Source organism: Periplaneta americana, chromosome 5 (genome assembly GCF_040183065.1).
Source record: "Periplaneta americana isolate PAMFEO1 chromosome 5, P.americana_PAMFEO1_priV1, whole genome shotgun sequence".
NCBI lineage: Eukaryota > Metazoa > Arthropoda > Insecta > Blattodea > Blattidae > Periplaneta > Periplaneta americana.
The window spans coordinates 61276703-61297637 of NC_091121.1; the positions used below are offsets into that span (position 1 = coordinate 61276703).

General features: G+C 35.3%; 1 protein-coding gene across 1 annotated transcript in view; it reads left to right on the top strand.

Annotated features, from left to right (window-relative positions):
* Positions 1–20935, top strand: part of LOC138700418 (tyrosine-protein kinase receptor torso-like) — a 154473-nt gene that overhangs the window by 112167 nt on the left and 21371 nt on the right. Inside the window, exons 12-15 of the mRNA XM_069827036.1 lie at positions 6490–6647; positions 9726–9927; positions 14702–14874; positions 17596–17695. Coding sequence (XP_069683137.1) covers positions 6490–6647; positions 9726–9927; positions 14702–14874; positions 17596–17695 — 633 coding nt within the window. The remainder of the gene's footprint in view (positions 1–6489; positions 6648–9725; positions 9928–14701; positions 14875–17595; positions 17696–20935) is intronic.

Sequence of the window (20935 nt, forward strand, 5' to 3'; positions counted from 1 at the left end):
ATGAGGATTGGCCACTAAAGGGAAACTAAGAGGTGGAACTTAAACTGAGAAGAATCAATCCGGCATCGGAACTGGAATCCGGTGTGTCTTAGTGGATAATGTGTCAGCACGTAGAGCTGAAAACCCGAGTTCGAGTCCCGGTGCCGGAGAGAATTTTTCTCCGCTCCATCCATCCTTCATCATATAAAAATAAACATGTTTAACCTAAAATTTAAAAATCTAAAAATTAGTTCACGTATAGAGATAAGAGAACGATTTAAGTATTTGCTAATTAAAAGGTGTGAGATATTATTGTATTATTAAAATTTCCTACAATTTTTAGGTTGCCAATGTATACAGTACATAACTTGAATTAATAAAAACAAAAAAGGGATAGTCGAAACAGCGTAGTTGCATGAGGGGAAAAATTGCATAGAGTAATATATGAAGAGTTCACGGAAAAACGATGAATGTCACATTTCTGTAAGGATTAGATAATAATCTAATTGAGTCTATAACTGCAAGATGTAGTGCTATTTCTATAGAAAATAAAGGAAAGGATTACTGTATTCTCCTTTTTACCATTTTTCATAAGAACAACATTAAATTTCGTAGTGATCCATTGAATTAGATAATGACATCAACCTTAACACAACTGTGACATCGTTTTTCCCGCGAACTCTTCATATTATTTTATAGTTTACATGTTGCGTAAATGATTTCGTATTTTATGTAGGCACCATTTAATAGCCAAAATGAATAAATCGATGTATTCATTTTCAGATATCCCAAGAGTTTTATGAAGAAGAAATCCACTACAAATTTTGGTATTGAGATTTTGTATTTCTCTTTGAAGTAAGGAATCTTTGGATTGTAAATCGCCCTTTTTCTTGATCTACGCCATTAGTAAAAAAACTTCTTCTGGCTGACTAGAACTGGCCTCAAACAATAATGAAAGTAATAAAGTAATAATAGAATTAGATTACAAGTGTTCTGAAACAAGTTTTAGCTACACTTTCAAAATTCGTGTTGAGAGGTTGTAACAGAATAGTGGGTAATTAACCTACCGATGCTCTTCTGCCAGCTATCCCGATAGAGGAAATAAGTTGAATTTAAAAAGTGAGGTAATTTTACTTTAGAATGATAATCCTTGCTCAGTTCGTTAATTGTACACTTAGTGTAAGAAATTTAATATATTATATTTAAAGTAAATTTTATAAATTTTAAATTTACTTCGTTCTTTCTTTAACTTCACTAATTCTATACTTAAATAACTTTACAAACAATGATAATATATTTAAAATATACTTTATTTTATAAAGATTTATTTCAAATAAAAACATTACTCTATTCATGAATATGTTACATGTGTGATTAGAAATGTGTAATAATAATGAATAATACGTTTTGCGGAAAGATGAATAATTAATTTAATTTCCAGATAGACATTATTACTTCCGAATATAAATCAGACATTGCCAAAAAAAACTGTAATATAAGTTGTAAATTTTTCCTCCAAGTAGACTAACAAACTTCACTATGCGAACTATGTTTTATAGCGCAAGTACTAAACGCGTAATTTCGCGAAGCACGCACTTGAATAGCAATCCCATTACTACATTTTCACCAGTTAATGCGCTTATGCCTCCCACTGTTGAGATCAAACAGCTTAGCGGCAATGATCGACCCGCGTAGGCAGTGTACAGATTTTAAATGTATCCTGTATAATTATAATCATGATGTATGCACAGCAGAATGAGATAACTGCTTCAAGGTTGTGTTTCGATTTTAGTGATTTTATTACTAATACTTCATTTTTTTTCAGTTTTTTACCATGCAAAAATCTGAAAGTTTCGTGTGGGCTACAATAATTTTACTCAAAATCAATGGCGCCAACTTATATGGGCACGTGGGGCTCGAGCCCACCCAATAATTTGTCGCGTTATGATGATGATGATGATAATTATTATTATTATTATTATTATTATTATTATTATTATTATTATTATTATTATTCTCGTCATCTGGCATATCTTTGTAATACTATTTATATGATTCCATTCTTCATTTATATGATTCCATTATTTCATTTGTAATTATCATTTTATTTAATTGCCATTATTTTAATTACTTCATTGTGTTTTTACTGTAATTTATATCATTTCTTATGTTTTTGTAATTGGCCACTGGCTGTTGTACAGCACATTAAATATAAGTAAATAAAATAATAAAAATAAAATAAAATTTATTATTATTATTTATAAGATTTATTTATTTTAACTTATAACTCGAGTGTTCGAGTCCACCCAATTTTTTCCAAAAGTTGGCGCCACTGCTCAAAATTATTAATAAAAATATAAAGCATTTTTGACATTCATGACAAATCAGTAATTGGTGCATATATCGTATTGTTCTTTTGTTCTAGTAAAAGAGGCACACATTTATGAAAGAAAACTAATTCAACCGTAAAATTATACTGGTGCTATTTGAAAAGTTATGGACCAACTTATAGAGGTTAGTGATGACAGGATGATCTATTCTTTCTTTGAATAAACTTTTGGGAAACAATATAGGCCCATGTACTTCTTACAACGCTATTATCTACTTCTGTAACACATTCTGTAAATCTTATCTTGAGAGCTTTCTTTACCAGACGTTTTTAACGTCTTGGTCGCTTCGAAACCTCTTGCCTCAAAATTATTTTTTATAGATTAAAATGTCCAAAAATCTCATGGATGAGGCCAAGTCTATACATTTATAATTATTGTCACGACAAACCCAGCATTCTCCAATCTTATCTACTTTCCGCCTTCCTCTTAGTCTCCGCATATGAACCATGTATTTTAACGTTGTCTGCCATCTGATACCTTCTTTTGCCCCGAACTTTTCTCCCGTTCACAATTCCTTTCAGTGCATCCTCCAGTAGGAAGTTTCTTCTCAACCAGAGAACCAGCCAATAATTCCTTTTTCTCTTCCTGATCAGTTTCAGCATTATTCTTCCTCCATCCACTTTTCCTAGCACAGCTTCATTTCTTATTTTGTCTATCCATTTCACACTCTCCATCTTCTCCATATCCATATTTCAAATGCTTCTAGTAACTTCTCTTCATTTTGTCGTAATGTTCATGTTCCTGCCCCATACAATGACATACTCCACACGAAGCACTTCACTAGTCTCTTCCTTAGTTCTTTCCCTAGAGGCCCGCAGAAGATGCTAATTTTTATATTAAAAGCTTCCTTTGTCTTTGCTATTCTCCTTTTAACTTCAGCAGCTTATGTTACTATTTATATTACACTCCAAGTACAGTATTTAAATCTGTCCACTTGTTCCACTACCTCATTTCGAATTCGCAAATTTACCTTCTTTATTTTTCTTCCGATAACCATTGTCTTGTTTGCGTATATCTTTTCCCATACTTCTACATGGTGGATATTTGGAGGACGTTTCTTTGATTTCAGTGAGCCGTTTGAGTCCTACGTGGCCTGGCGTACAGGTAATTACAGTAGCTTAATATTCCCCATTTTTATTTTTTTCGTTAGATACCCACTGCTGGTGTTAAGGAAAATACTTATGATTTTAGTAGAAGGATAAAATAGAATGTGTTTTTCCATAGTGAATACTATTGCTTTTTCCATATTTTCAACTGTGAATGCTGAGCCAGATATACGAAAACGGTCCTTCATATTCGTTTATCATAGCTACAGTGTTTCCACCTCTTGAAAATCGCAGATCTTTTACTGAATTTTTACGATAGACCTGATTAAAGATATAAATATTTTCGGTTTCTTCCGCAGCCCTCTTGCACCGATTCAACGACATTTCCATTATAATGAAATCTCTACCCACCTGGCGCTTCTTCCAACGATCCAAGAGGGTGTAAATCGTTTAATTAAAAATCAGGACTGTATGGTGGTTGCTCCAAAAACTCAAAACCAAGATCTTGATTCTACAGAATAATTTTGTTAGCTGTATCAGGTCGAGAATTATCCTGAGCCATTATCATTCCTTTGGATAGTTTCTCACACCTATTGGGCTTGATTTTCTGCCTTATTTCTCTAAGTAGCTCACAATAGCAATCACTATTTTCCTTTTCATTCTTAAGTGTGAAATGAACCAGAAATAAACTTTCCACATCTTAGAATAATTCCATAATAATAAACTTTTCCGCAAAGATTTGAGTTTTGATAGGCGATAATGGATATTTAGTCTAAACTCTGTTGTTTATTTTCTCGTTAAAAGTGTTGGACCCATTCCGTACCAACGATTTTCAAACATGTCGGAAACGAGCTTCTCTCATCCTCGTAACGCTACAAATATATGTTTTATATCTTCAAACGATTCTATTTGTGATCATATGATCACGTAAACCCAGAGAACAGACTTTTCAAAACTGTAGTGACACATGGATGTTGAAAATGCTGAGCCGTGGCTAATATCCAACCCGATCAGCAATGTCATCAATTTTGACACGCCTATCATGACTAATCATTCGCTCAACTACCTTTTTATTGAGTTTTGTGTTTGAAGTGGAAGGTCTAACTGGCTGAGCGCTCTTCAACACAGACAGAAATCCGCCCATTTTTAAAACGATCCACCTACTCATATAGATCTTGCTTTGACTTTGATGACTCTCACCACACTGCTGCTGAATTCCACGAATAATCTCTGCAAATTTTACCCCACTTTGAGGGAAGAAAACGTATCACTACTTTGATTTTTCCCTTGGTGCAGTCACACAATATAATAACAGTTCTTAATTCACAGAAAATTACAGTAAATAATGCTAACAGCCAACATTACTCTGAACATAGGAAGGAAGTCTGAAATTATGAGGGCTATGATCAACAATTACAGGAGATATTGTTATCAACGATCTGCGGGAAAATAAAATACTCTTTTTTTTTCTTTCACTTTTCCTCGTACCTATTTAGATCGACAGAAAAAAACAAACAAAAATGTTGTTAATTTTCGTAAAATACAATTTTCCCCTACGTTACCACATGCCATGGGATTCCACCACAGAATGTCTGTCTAAGGCACGCTCCCACTTAACGGAATCGAACCGAATCGAATCGAAACGAAAAGTCTGCTGCCGCTCACATCTAGTGAATAGAGCGGAACAGTACTTTATGTTTTGTCATACAAAAGAGGATAACTCTGCACAAGATTTATTAATTTTTCTTCGTTCATATTATATTGTGATTTTGTATACGTACCATTTCAGCAATAACTTTCAATAGTAAACAAATTAAGCCGCCAAGAATGGATATAATTCATTTGTTTTTTCACGAAAACTTACGGTCGTATCCGGAACAAGCAAGAAATTCTGTTCCGGCAGTGGAATAAAATATTCTAGCTCCTGAATTCTGTTCTGTTCGATTCGACGCACCACGCCACTTTCTGTTATCTTCCATTTAAATACATTGTGAAGAGAAATTCTGTTCGATTCGATTTCCCTAAGTGGGAGCCGAAGTTCAAGGACATTTGTAGGATGTTGCATGTGTGCAGTTCACTTCAGTCTGTTGTGAGCTATTGAAGAAATTACTCATTTGTGAATAATGCAGTGCAAGCTATTGTACTTTTTCTAATTGTTTGAGAATTAAGTGCAAGTTTGAACCAATAAATTATTGAGATTTGCGATAAAATAATGAGTCTAGGAAACTGTATATTTAGTATGTAGAACTACATTTGTTTATAGATCTTTTGTTATATTAAGTTTTGTACTTGTGAACTATATCAATAAAATCAATATCATATCATAATTGTTTGAGAACACTGAAATCATAAAACTTTATTAAATTATAACTACCTACTAAAAATACAAAAGATAATAAAATTAAAGCTAATCTAACTTCATAAGAAATTGTCTGAGAAACGGCACGCAATCCACCCAATAATGCATAATTAGAATTAGATGATCAACCAGCAATTATAACAGTATATACACCCAAACTAGTACAACAAAGAAAAAATAACAAACCCAGTTCCAAAGAAATAAAACCTGGGTTACTCATTTGTGCTTCCTGTAGTGCAAGCTATTTTGTTTTTCCTAATTAATTGTTTAAGAACACTGAAGGAATTGGTGCGTGGTGTAGTGCAAACTAATATGTTTTTTTATTCTTTGAGAACATTAGAGGGATTACACATTACCATGAAAAGAAAAAGATTTATGTTGCATGAAACTGCAATAAGTGTATTTGACAGGTGTATTATTTATGCTGGGCTAGGTTGTATCAAGAAGTAGTGTGCGCATTGGTGCTGGTTACGGCTGTCTAACACTCCTTCTAGATAGAAGATTGAAGTTAAATAAGTCTCGAATACGTTTATGATATTCAATCCTGCGCTACTAATCCCAATAAAGAAGAATACGTTTACAACAGAAAACATCTGACGAGTAGTGCGTAGTGTAACGAAAGATATTGTGGATGTCTAATTGTTAGAGATCCACACTTGATTTTCTCGAAACTATAGATTCCTTATTAAATATTTCATTGAAATTTTGTACACAGATACCACATTCTCTTCGCTCAGACCTACTTGGAACACCGATTTCCTGTGGCTTGTTATATTTCTACCCATATTCGTGCTAGCTGCGACAGTCTGCTTATATGTGTATTATCGGCATGGGAAACGAATCCGTCAGGAAAGGAGATCTCAATATATCGAGGTAAGAATAATTAAATGCAATATAATATTTGTGTGTTTACCTGTCTACCTACCTACCTACCTAACTAAGGTAACCGTGGGTAATAAGACTCACCTAAGAAATTAATGTTCTTCCTTTGAACTGGAGACGATTTTTACTTTCAAATGGAAGCTACCCTTGGGAAAGTACTTTTATTTAATAATTATTAGTAATCAAATAGAATATAAGGAAATTTAGGTGCACAGGTGGTTACGTAAAATCTGAACAGAATATTTCACTACGTCTATAGCAATAATTTTCAAAATATTTAAAGGAATTCCAAAAGACTTAAAACATTCAACTGAGAATTTTGGAATTGTGCCCCTTACTCCGAACAACAGGCTAAATACTTCAATCTGTCCTCGTATATGATAATAATCCCTAAAGTACTGAATTGTAGGGTCATAGATGGTCTTCTTCTCTTCACGTAGGCTACTGCTACAGGTTGTTCAACTCCAGTTTCAAAGCGCACGGTGGGATCGATGATAATTGCTGCGTCATTTCTTCTATCAATGGCAATGATGTCAACTCGCCGAGAACTTCCATCTTTTGCAAGACAGTGGACTTCTTGGTGAACCTCGTAGAAGGAAGGAAGACTTTTAGCAATAAGTTCTCGTATTGCACGGTGTCTAGTATTCCGGATGAGAGTTCCATGTTGGCAGAATCCCAGGATGTGGGGTAAGGTTTCTATCTCAGTGCAATGTCTGCACTGGGAGCCATCCTGAGACCGACCTGACATGGCACGCACGTTTGATACTTGTCCTATCATTTTAATTGCTTCCTTCCACTCGGATACAGAGAGATCATCCCTTGTTTTTATCCAACGGTTAGCTGGTGTGTATTCCTCAAATAATGCCACACTTCTGACTTTCTGCTTGAGTGTGCACCATTTTTTGTATTCCTCATCTCTTAATAGCCTATATTTCTCAGCGTTGTACTAGTTATTTCTTTAGTCACTGCAAGCAATTGTTCTCTTTTTATGCCCAATTTATTAAGACAGTTATTAGCCTCGGCTTCTAGACTTCTTGATGCATTAACATGACAGTTATTGATGGATTGCAATGTAAGGCAGTTATTATACCGTTGAATGTAAGCTTCCCACGTGGCTCGAAATAATCCCAAGCCTTTAACTTTAGGGGAACTATATATCATGTGATCTGGTGTGTCATGCGGCAGATCTAAAATTTGTTTCAAAGAAGATTTCAGGAGTATATCAGTATCCTTTAAAAATACTTTAGGCATCTTATCCAAGGGCATTGTAAGACATATAAAATATGGACATTGCGATAGTTGTTTTCTTTACAGTCCGACACGGTTTAATAAACTAGTGTGAGAAATGAAGTTTTGCCAATTTAAGTGTTAATTTGGGTTTCCTTGATATAAACCAAGAAAGGCCTTTCCACCTCTCAATGGACTAACGCTATAAAAATGAATTGCAATGTCATCGCAGTACGTAGTGTCCCTGGTAGGAGCCAAGAATCTCGTTGCCGCCATTGCAACAAGTACGAAACCCTTCCTCATGTTCTTGGTGTCTGCAGAAAAGGGGAACTGTTGCGGAACAATCGTCATCACTGGGTTAGAAGCCGAATTGCTGAATGTCTCAAGAAGTCTGGAAAGTTTGACATTTATGAAGAAGTACATTGTATTTCATCCACTGGCTCCACCAAACGTGCCGACATTACAGCAATTGATAACAATCAAAAGATTGGCTTCATAATCGATCCCACTATAAGATTTGAGGGTGCAGAATTCCAACCACAAGAAGTAGATCTGGAAAAGAAAAGACATTATGAACCCTGCTTTCCTTATCTGGAAGAGAAATACCGCATACCCGTTTGTCGCTGGGAAGTAATTGGCTTGCTCTTTGGTGCAAGGGGTACTACATCAAGATTTTGTATCAATTTCTTTCATCGTTTCCATATCGATCTTTTGGAACTTCAAGATATAGCCATTAATGTTTTAAGACATTCCTTGTTAATTGTAAATAACCATCTGTACAGCTCTATATATGAAAAATAAATTATTCATGTCGAGGATAGCTGCCCCCCAAAATTAAATTAAATTAAAATAAAATAAAAATAAAATTTAAATTTAAAATAGAATATTGTTGATCTACAATTAATTTAGGTGCTGTTACCGCTCGGTACCGCTTTCTCAAGGCCAGTTATCCTTTTTGGATTCTTCTCTCATGTCTTTATTTATTTATCTATTTATTGAATTTCTTCCTATAACCACTACAGGTTGCCATCGACAAAGAGTACCATGACACAATAGAGTAAATGCCTTGAGGCTTATTGATACATTGTTGTTAGAGTGAAAAATAACAATTTGAATTATATTGAAACACATGATATTAAACGAAGTAACGTCAAGGAGATGCGAATTAGCCATGGTCCATATGTATGATGCCTGAAAATAGCAATTGAGCCTTTGAGTGCTGCAATTGTTAGATCTCTTAAAATATTTTTATGCAGGCCAAACGATTTACAGAAGTCGACTAGGAACCAGGGTATGGTCCCACGGGCTCCTATCATTAGTCCCGTAATGACGATGGATTCCAGATGGTATTTTTCCTTATAAAAACTGATGGAAGGTTCATATATATATATTCCTTTTTTCCTTTTATTGATTCATTCATTCAAAATTACTCATTTATTATTTATTTACATACTTACCGTACTATGTGTTTCTGCACTCGCATTTATTTATTTATTTATTTATTTATTTATTTATTTATTTATTTATTTATTTATTTACTTACTTACTTATTTATTTATTTATTTATTTATTTATTTATTTATTTATTTATTTATTTGTCTATGTACCTACCTGTCTGTCTGTTCACCTGTCTATCCATGGTCTATCTACCTACTGTATTTAATTATTTCTTGTATTGTGGTAATTAGATAAGATTCGGTGAAATGTCCAAATACATTTCTTATTTGAAGATTTAAACAACTTCAACCAATCACGTGTGTTCTATTCAAGCCATTGACATACACAATGTTACAGAAATATTCTAACCTCGCTCGGTTGGTATTTTCACTCCTGAATTATCAGACTCTGGACCAGAAGCCGTCAGTACCGACGGAGTGCTCAGACTCTATGGAATGCGATCTTAACTTGGACGCCAAGTGGGAGATTCCTAGAGAGAACCTGCTGCTTGGTGACGTGTTGGGTGAGGGAGCCTTCGGCATCGTTCGAAAAGGTGTGCTGCAGGAAGGCGACAATTGGAGAGATGTGGCGGTCAAGATGCTCAGAGGTAAGTACTAACCTCTGTTCATTTTACAATCCATGCGTCATTCACGTGCTTTTTTGAAATTAGATACTTTGACACCAATCGTTCAATGCGTTTCACAACCACAAGGCAGAAAGTCATCGTCGTTGTCCTCCTTCTTCTCCTCCCAATTATTATTACTATTATTATTATTATTATTATCATCATTATTATTATTATTCATCTAACACAATTAGGAACATTAAATCCAGACGTTCGAAATGGACAGGGCATGTAGCATGTAGGGGTAAATCCAGAAGTGTTAGTTGGGAGACCTGAAGGAAAAAGACCGAGACCGAGACCGAGACGTAGATGGGAGGATAACAATAAACTGGATTTAAAGGAGTTGGGATATGATGCTAGGGACTGAATTAATCTTGCTCAGGATAGAGACCGATGAAGGGCATATATGAGGACGGCAATGAACTTTCGGGTTCTGTAAAAGTCATTTGTAAGTATTATTGTTATTATTATTATTATTATTATTATTATCATCATCATCACCACCACCACATTCCACAATATCGCTGGCGACGTATGGGGTCATTTTGAATCATTAATAAATTGTATTGTTATAATGTAAGACTGCTTTCCTCTCGAGTGTGTCAATTTTATAGTGCTGATCGAGAAGAATATGCAGACAAAAATGTATTGGGTTGATACAAAAGTTCGTAGCGTTTTTCGTAGTTTGACAAATTGTAGGAAACACTTTGAAACACAACATTTACAACACAAATTTTGCTCCTGAAATAAGCTCTAAATATTGAATATACTCTTACTCACGTTGGTCACATGAGAATATAGGGGATATGGAATCACCTCCCAATGAAGCTCCTGGATAGCTGCTTTTGTCATGTTAGCGGAGTGCGGTCGTGCATATACAGAGTGTTTCCGAGGTGGTGTTACAAACTTTCAGGGATGATGGCGATGGGCACATGTATCAATTTGAGATAAGGAACCCTGGTCCGGAAATGACCGAGTGGAAAGTACAAGCAAAAATAGTTGTGTGGAAATTAAATAATTTTATTCCTCTGTACTCCTTATTTATGTGTATTTATCTGTACATCTTACACACACTGTATTCATCTGACGTTGTTTACATTGTCTACTTACAGTATTCCATTCAGTACGCTGTCTGAGGGTTGGGGACAGGAAACTACACTAAATCAATGCAGATGCGTAATATGTAACGGACATGGTCGGTACTGATATGCACGTCTGTAGACATCAGTGTATGTGTACAAGTTGCAGTGTCCAGTCGATCAGTCCTAGTAAAATGGAGGAGTACACGAGAGCGGAATAAGCAAACCTGATTTTCGAATACGGATGAGCCAATGGGAACAGTAGACAAGCTCACAGATTGTATCGGGTTAAGTACCCACGTAGGAGACATCCGGCCCATACCGTTTTTCCACGACTGTTCCAAAAGTTAAAGGAAGGAGGGCACTGGTGCCAAATTACAATTCCATTTCCACACAACTAATTTTGCTTATAACTTTCGACTCAGTCATTTCCGGACCATGGTTCCTTATCTCAAATTGATACATGTGCCCTTCGCCATCATCCCTGAAAGTTTGTAACACCACCTCGGAAACACCCTGTATATCGTGTTACAGCAGCACTTGATGTAGTCTTCCCGGTCGTTTTTCTTCAAATGCGGTTGCAAGATGTTTGAGTTGTTGGCAATAAATGTCGGAAGTTATGGTTACATTCCTGGGAAGCAGTTCTTAGTACACGACGCCTTCCTTATCTCACCAGATGCATAACATTATCTTCTGTAACTTTTGTATGGGGTGTCGTGTGTCGTGTATTGAAACAACAGAATCATGTAAAGAACGAACGATGTAAATCGTGTTTATTTATCACTTAACACCAATATGTATCCCATTGTGTTGTTCATTATTATTATTATTATTATTATTATTATTATTATTATCATTATTATTATTATTAGACTATCTTTTTATTGTGTACATTTTATTCAATTCTCGGTTTCTGGTTTCATTATGTGAATCCTAATTACTTGTGATCTAATACTAATATGTATTCCAATGTGTTTATTTTTATTTTTACTGTGTACATTTTTTATTGAATTATCGGCTTCTGTTTTTGTGTGATTCGTATTTGATTCTAACAGCATTAATATGTATTCCACTATGTTTATTTTTATTTTATGAGGTAAATTTTTATGTAACTACCTCTTTTGATCTCATTATGTACCTAAATCGTATCAGTATGTAATTAGTAATTACTTAATTCCGATCCAGTTGTATGTTCAACTATGTGAGCAAGTTTTAATCCTGGTTGAGTGTAAGAGAAGGCCTTACGGCCTTAACTCTGCCAGGTTAAATAAAGTCATTATTATTATTATTATTATTATTATTATTATTATTATTATTATTTTCTTGTATGCAAAGGCATATTAGAATTCGCCTATACAAGATCTTGGCGACGAGACCTGTACTTTGTTACGGCAGTGAGGCATGGACATTGAGGAAGTAAGACGAAAGCAGAATAACGGCCAATGAAATTAAATTTATGAGATATACATCGGGATATACGAAATGGAATCACAAACACAATGAAGACGTAATGGAAGAATTACAACTAGAACCTGTAATTAATCATGTAAAACATTATCGGAACAACTGGATAAATCATCTGCATCGCAAGCGTACAGATAGAATCCCAAAAGTCATGTTCCATTATCATCCAAACGGGAAGAGATCTCTCGATCGGTCGACCTGGTTGGCGAGTTGGTATAGCGCTGGCCTTCTATGCCCAAGGTTGCGGGTTCGATCTCGGACCAGGTCGATGGCATTTAAGTGTGCTTAAATGCGACAGGCTCATGTCAGTAGATTTACTGGCATGTAAAAGAACTCCTGCGGGACAAAATTCCGGCACATCCGGCGACGCTGATAACCTCTGCAGTTGCGAGCGTCGTTAAATAAAACAATTTTTTTTCTCTCGATCGTCCAAAAAAGCGCTGGATTGAAAATTTAACTGTGAGATCGTAATAGGCCATATGGCCTAATACTTGAAGGGAAGAAGAAGAAGAAGAAGATTTTCTTGTAGTGCTTTCTCCTATGGCATTCTCCCAGTACACGGCACAAATATTTCGAGCCGTCTCCGCTGCCTTTGCTCCTCTATTAAACTCGAACAGAAGAATATGTCGGAAATGTTCGTTTTTTCACTTGACACTCCATCTTGTTTAGTCCATAAATAGCACAGTCTTTCTTCAGATCCACAAAATTCAAGGCTTATTTACAAACACGACACTTCAAATGACAAATGACAAACGATAAATAATCCCCTAACAACGCAATGTTGTGATGAACACTACCGCTACGTACTTATGCATTAACCTAATAGAAGGCTCCAACTTTTCCCTCGGCTTCACGGTTCATCTATACCCTCGGCTTCACGGCTTCACCTTGGATTCTGACTTCACGACTCCGCACCCAAATCCAGTGGCGGCCGCTGATTATGTTGCAGCGTTGCACAACGACCAAGTTTTTCCCGCACATTAAAATTTTGTTTATATTAATTAACTAAACAGTTTTTAAGTTTCCTTCTCGTCCAATTTAAATATATACATTTTTTATTTATATATCATTGAAGAATTCGAGTATAAAACAATCAGCATTTATAAAATTCATCAAATTGTGAATACTTCAGAAGTGGTCGTTGCGCGGCTCAAGCAACAGCCAGATTCCTGTAGCGGCTGGTATTGAAGGCAGGCTCAGCTCAGAGTTCCCTATCCCAGTAGTTAACACAGCTGGTCGCGGCAAAGCTCTTGCAACAACCGGAAGCAAATAGTTCTTGTATTTGCCTGTAGATTGCAGAAGTGACCATTCCGAATGGACACATTCGCTGGATGAATAGTGACTTGAGACGAAATTTTCAGATTTTTTCTGAGTCTTCGTTTCTCACTTCCTGACTTCCTGTTTCCTGACCAACGCGTAGCTAGGTGAGCACGTGGTCCAGTCGTTTTATAATCGTGTGAAATCCATTTAATCCTTTTTAAATATTTCGTTTTTGTTGGAATTTAAGTAGTTTTATATGAATTGTGCTGCATAATACCTTATTTTTTTATTGGATGTGATATTTTCGTCAATTTTGTGACATAGGTATGTAGGCATATGAAGTTATGAATTTTGTAAGTTGTTTAAAAAACAGGAACTTTTCTGGAGTTTAATGAGTTTTGTGTGAAATGTGGTAGTTATCACAATTTTTATAGTGCATAGTGAAGTGATGTTTTCTTCAAGTTTGTGATATACATGCGTTTACCATTACGAATTCTGTAAATAGTTTACAAAACAAGAACTTCTCTGTACTTTCTGGCGAAGAAAAATAAAAAAAATTAAAGAACTTGGTAGACCATTGCCTGACCTAAATATTGTCCAGACAGTTACTACGGGAAAAAGACAGTTCAAGGGAATTTTTAGAAAGGAAATTTACAATAATCAAGACTGGCTTTGTGGTTGTGAAGTGAAAAACGTACTGTTTTGTTTTCCGTGCATTTTGTTTGATGGGGAACGGTCGTGGACAAGAACGGACATTACTGATATTAATAATTTAAGTAACAGCATTGGATTAAAATGTTCATGGCCATGTATTGACAAAGGTAACTAATTCTACCCCACTCATCACAGAAAGTGCAACACCTAGACCCAAACTTCACCGGCCGCCACTGCCCAAATCTACATCCCTGCTTCACCTCACTGTCTTAAATGAAATAGGTTTCTCTGGTTTTCAGAGGACCCTACCACAGAGGACCTCCGGCAGTTCCGACAGGAAATCAACATGATGCAGTCCGTGGGGCGGCATCCTCACATTGTCTCCCTCATCGGCTGCTGCACGCGAGCAGGTCGGTTAAGACTTGTCGTCGAGTTCTGCGCCCTGGGAGACCTCCTCAACTTCCTCAGAAAGGTAGAACCGTATGTTTGCATATCAATAAGTCAAGATTACAAAATAGTTACAGAGGGCCAGACAGAGTTGACATAGCAAGTCAACGTTGACAAATCTTGTGGACTGAGCAACAATCGCCTGTTTATAATGAAAATTTAAATTGAACAGTGACAAGATACCTGTCTCAGTGTTGAATTCAGACATTTTCCACAAATCTCATAGTTAATTAAATAAATTGAATTTATTGAAAAATAGAACAATGTAATACAAAGAAAAAAACAATAATAATTTCAGGAACAATTTTTTCATGTGTGCATATTTTGAAATAGGAAATATATTCATTCTTGGAGAATAATTTCTGGTAACGGATTCAACAGATAGATTTCTTTGTAGTAGTAGTAGTAGTAATAATAATAATAATAATAATCATTATCATCATCAGGGAACGGATTTCTATGTAAACAAATCTAATATTTTTCTGTTTCTAAATAAATGACCGCAACTAATATTAAAATTCGGAACAACAGCCAAAAAAGTTAATGTAATAAGTTCTATTCCACATAAAAACACATATTTTTTTACAACTTTTTAATGTAATATATTAAATAATTTCACTATAAATACATAAATGTTATTTCTTATTTTATATACATATGTATTTATTTTTAAAATTAAATTTTAAAAAGTAATTTCAAATATCTAAATTAAAGTAAACATAATGTGAATGTATTTCGTAATACTGTATATGATTGTGAGAGCCCTCTGTGTTTTGACCACACTCGTAAGCGTGACCTTGACTGCAATACATCCAATTGTTCTTCTAATAGTTGTAACTGTCCTATTCTAAATGAATCTCAAGTTAAATATCTCGGAATAATAATCGACCAACATTTACGTTGGGATAAACATGTTCTTTTTCTGTGGAATAGATTAAGAAAAATTATTCACTATTTTGTCATCCTACGAAACTGCTTGACTCTCCATACTTCACGACTGATTTATCTCGCATTAGTACAAGCTATATTACAATACGGCATTATAGGATGGGGTAATGCTTATAGTACCTTCCTCATGCCAATAATTCTGCTACAGAAAAGAATAATAAAAATATGCCTTGATAAACCTCTTGATTATCCTTCAGAGCTGCTGTATTCAGAATTTAAAGTATTTGACTTCCATTAAATTTATAACAATGTATTACTGAATTTCGTACATAAAAACCGAAATATATTTAATTTATATTCACATAAATATAAAACCAAAAGATCAAACAACATATGCTTGACAATTCCTAAATGTACTACAACTGTAGCATATAATCACAGTAGCAACTTCGGTCCAAGGCTTTATAACATGATAATAGATAAATTCCCAAACATACAATTTGCTAATGCTACTTATTTAAAAAAAATCTATTAAAAATTGTTGTTAACAGAGAAAATTTAATGTTCAATTATTGTGATATGTTTTTTCTTCTTCTTTTTTTCTTTTATTACTCTTTACTCTGTTATTTAATAAAATTTCTTAACATTAAATTATGTGGAATGCCCCTGAGCACGAGTATGTAACTTACTCTTTCTGGGGTGCTAGAGAGTTCTTATATAGGCCTATATATAAAAAAAATCAATATGTATTTTTGTTCTGGCAATAAAGTATTATTATTATTATTATTATCATTATTATTATTATTATTATTATTATTATTATTATCATTATTAGTATTATTATTATTACAATTATTATTATTATTATTATTATTATTATTATTATTATTATTATTATTATTATTATTACATCATGTGCTACGCATGTGGAATTTTTTCAGTCACTCGTACGGGCTTGATTAGTTGAGACGGTATGTACGGAAGGTCTGTACCGGTAATGATGCTGAAAGTAAAGTCCAATGTTAGTTCTTATTTTCGTGAATCTGTTTCTCATTTTAACGGAATAGCATTTTCTACAATATGCAAAACCATCTTCTTGTGATGCAGAGAGATCCTTCTCCACTTATGTATTGTTTCGTGATAACCGAGATCGATTCGTGATGAAAAGCTTGGATAAAGTATTCATGTCCACTGCAACAACGAAGTAGGCCCTATTTTCACGCATCGATGTCTCGTCATAAATGTTGGGTAATAGTTTTTACTTTACATATACAGCTAGTTTGATTAAACTGAGCGAGGTGGCTCATGCCTTCTGCATGGGACTCGTATTCGGTAGGTCTGTGGTTCGATTCCCGGACCAACCAACCTGAATGTGGTTTTGCACAGTTAGTTAAGCAAATGCCAGGTTGGAATTTTCATTGCCACGGTCCATTTTCTTTGAAATCGTGTGCTCAGGTCCGGAAGCAGTAACAATATAAACGCCCCTAGTAGCCTCGATAATTTCGTTTTTACTAATATTTTAGTCTCAAACAATTCATCAATTTCAATGGGCCGTATTCATAGACATTTTTACCGCGGGTTTCCGGTGGATGATCAGCGTTTTTCGTATTCATAAACCAGTGTTAGCGATAGGATATGATTTGAATCCTGTACAAGTAACCAGTGGATAGCCGGGGCTAGCTTAGTACGCTCGTAGCGTGTGGTGCGAAATGTCTATGAATAGCACTCAATATGATCAGCTTCACTCATCTTTGTGATTGTGTTTATCATTTGTTTTAGGTCATTAAATAATCATAAAATATCATTCTTCCTTTCTAGTTAAAACGTTACTAAATTGTTTGTATTTTTTTAAATGTAGAACTGCAGTGACGTCACGAATTCTACCAGGAGCGGCAGTAGTGTGAAGGTATCCAGTCAGGTCAAATATTCTGAACTTCTCTTGCAAGAAAAAAGTGCTGGTAAGTAGTGTACAACACTTATAAAGATCAACAATCGTTCGTACTTCTAAACTATGACATCATTCCACAATTTATCATACTCATGCGTATAACTGATGCACCTTATTTCTTTGATCTCGCTCAGTTTTCTATGCGATACACTGCATGTTTATCAGAATTGTAAAAAATAATATTTAAGGGAAAACTCAACTGAAAATCATGAACATTTTCCAAAAAAACTTTATTGGCTATTTCACTTTTTCAAAATGTATATTTTCATACCTTAAATGAGTTTGGTTTAATTCTGATTACAAATATGTTAATTTTTTTTAATTAAGACCGTAAGAGGGCGTGGCATTTAAAGAGCTGTCAAAATTAATTTTTCATCAAAGAATTATTTTTATTTTTATAAATTTCTGATTACAAATCTAGTAACTTTTTGTTCTGAAGTTGGCTCCCTGAAGTTACTGGATTAATGTAGCGGAGGAGAATTTTAATTTACATAAACATTCACTTTACTTTCAAATCCATTTTTTTCATAAGTTTATTTTTCTTGATTCAACACCAACTTTTTTATACTAAATATTAATCAATCTGGATGAAATTTTTGCCACCCCCAACTTTCTTGCACTCTTCTTCTTCGCTAATAATCTCTCCAAAGCCCTATCTATTCTGTCCTCACAATCACTAATAACTGAAAGTCGCTTCGTTCCTTCGCTCGTTCTTATCATGTCTTCTCTTGTATTTCCTCCATTAGTCTTGTCTATGCTCCTGACCCCAGACACTTCCAGGTGTTTCCCTAATCCTTCGTCCGCAGTATTTTGTATCTGCCTCACGTTTTGTTTTCCTCCTTGGTTTATTCTGGTCAGCTGTTTCGTACTCGAAGTAGGCGTCAGATACCGACATCTCTCGTTTCATTGATATAATTGTCAATGCTGGGTGTTCATTTCAAAGTGTGCCATAACGTCACTGTTGTGAGTCAGCGATTTGAAGCGAGTTTCATCTTTTATGTCAGAGAAGTTGCCTATTAATCAAGGCGTTCAATCTGAACTTGAGAACGTGTACGGTATAACTTGAATGTCGTAGCAACAGATGGCGGTCTGTACGGTCTGTGTGCTACCATAACCTCTTTCGAACTGTGTTTTGAGTGGGTAAGTCGTACCCAGAGTATTTGTTATCATCGGTTGCGTACGGCAACATTCCACAACACAAATCAAATGCTCCATGTCCATGTTGACCGTCGAAGCTAATGTCAACAAATACTGTACGTAAGTAATGGTCTTAACCCTCTCCCCATATCCCGACAGTAAGAAAAAAACTCACCTCAGTACGTGTTTCCAAACAGTTCACATTCCTGCCACTACCGGCGTTACGGTACGTATCGGTAAGTACTCTTCTGAATGAACGCCGTACTTGCTAGGCAACTTCTCTAGCACATAGGTAATACGCCACTGCGGAAATGTAGGAAGATTGAATTCTCTAGGCTCATCGGCTAGCCACATGACGACATACAGCGAGCCATGACACACTTGGAACTGAACACGCAGTATAAGACAGCTGCTTGTCTGTGATTTCGTCCACTTGCTCCATACGCTAACAGCATGTTCATCAACTCGTCTATACTATATTGTTACCGCTTCATTAAATCGCAGAGCACAATATTTACAATAATGTCGGATACTAGTGCTCTACTGTGAGCGAAGTCATAACATCAACAAAACCCCTCCCCAATGTAGTACGAATCTGCAGCTTTCGCCTCACAACCTCGACCATCGCCTATAGAGTATATTGTCCTGCTACACACCTAAAATAGAGAAGTTGCCGGCACATCAGGGGTTTAGACTGTAAATCCAAGAAAAACCTTCACAACCTTGGCTTTGTCCATCTTAAATACAACTCGGCCATCGACGAGATTTGAACGCGGGTCAGCGATTGTGTAAGCCAGCGCTTTATTAACTGAGCTACTAAAGCGGCTTGTGAAGAAGGTAAGTCACAGTGTCACCATTCCAATCACGTTCAATAGCTCAGGTAATAGTCACAGACACTGCATTACTACATTATACGGCCTAAATGGAGCCAAAATAAATCACGTAATAGTTATTTATGCAACAAGTGGATAATCTTGATGATTATGGCATGAGGGAATGTTTGTCGCACAAGCCATAGTGAGTGTCATAATACAATTATCCACGAGTTGGATACAACACTTTATGACATCTTAGCAATATAAATTGTAGGAAATAAATTATCACATAATTCGGCATCCATAGCTGACAAATTCTTCACATGTTCGTATCGATTAGTTGCGCCTGCCATTAGCACTGAATAAAGAGAAATGGATGTTATACCTTAGGTATCAAATTCTATGTTACAAATGTTCCTTTATTTTGTTAATATAATTTCTCTGAATCACAGAACTGTTTTATGTGATATTACAAAAGTGATACAAAATTATTAAAGATTGGAAATAAATGATACTCAGGGGCAGGTATTTATGGAGATTAACTTTATCATTTGTGTTTTTAATATTGGTGTCGGCGGAGACTGTTGGAGATTGATTTGTACTCTTGGCGGAGATTAATGGAAATTTTGGAAAATACAAATATTCTGGAATTGGAGTATTACCTCGGTACGAATATTACTTTCCAAATAATTAACATAAAAGATCCGTTGGATTCTGGTAAAGGTGCGGTTTGGCCACTAGATAATATTTGTTGGAATGAGACTGTATTTAATACACATTCATTAAAAACGAAAAAAAAACTTGCAGCCCTCAAATTAACACTTTCAAATTATTAGTGAAATGTTGAATTCTCCGTCTTTTGAGTTCACTAATGTAATCAGAACACCTGGGATACCATGTAATGTAGCCTGCATGGTTATATAACACATTCAAGTGAAAAAACAAACTCCGAAAAAACATTCAGAATATGAAATTCGCTATAAAACGACGCAATAGTAATAATTCGCGAATGTGTTCATATTTAGCTATTAGAACACTGTTTCGCGATTGTTTTGTCTGCATATTATTAATCAGAATCGCTTAATTCGTAAAGATTAGTAAAAATCTATTGTATATCTATTATGTTGTGATTTTCGCGATCCCCATAAGTACCTGGCCCTGATGATACGTTAGCTTCTGTCCTGCATTTCATTTCTTGCTACGTTGCGCGTACTAGTAGAAGCGGTATTACGTCATAGCGAATATGTCATTGCTATTATTGACACGCGTGCCATATTAAGCCGATTACGCACGATATT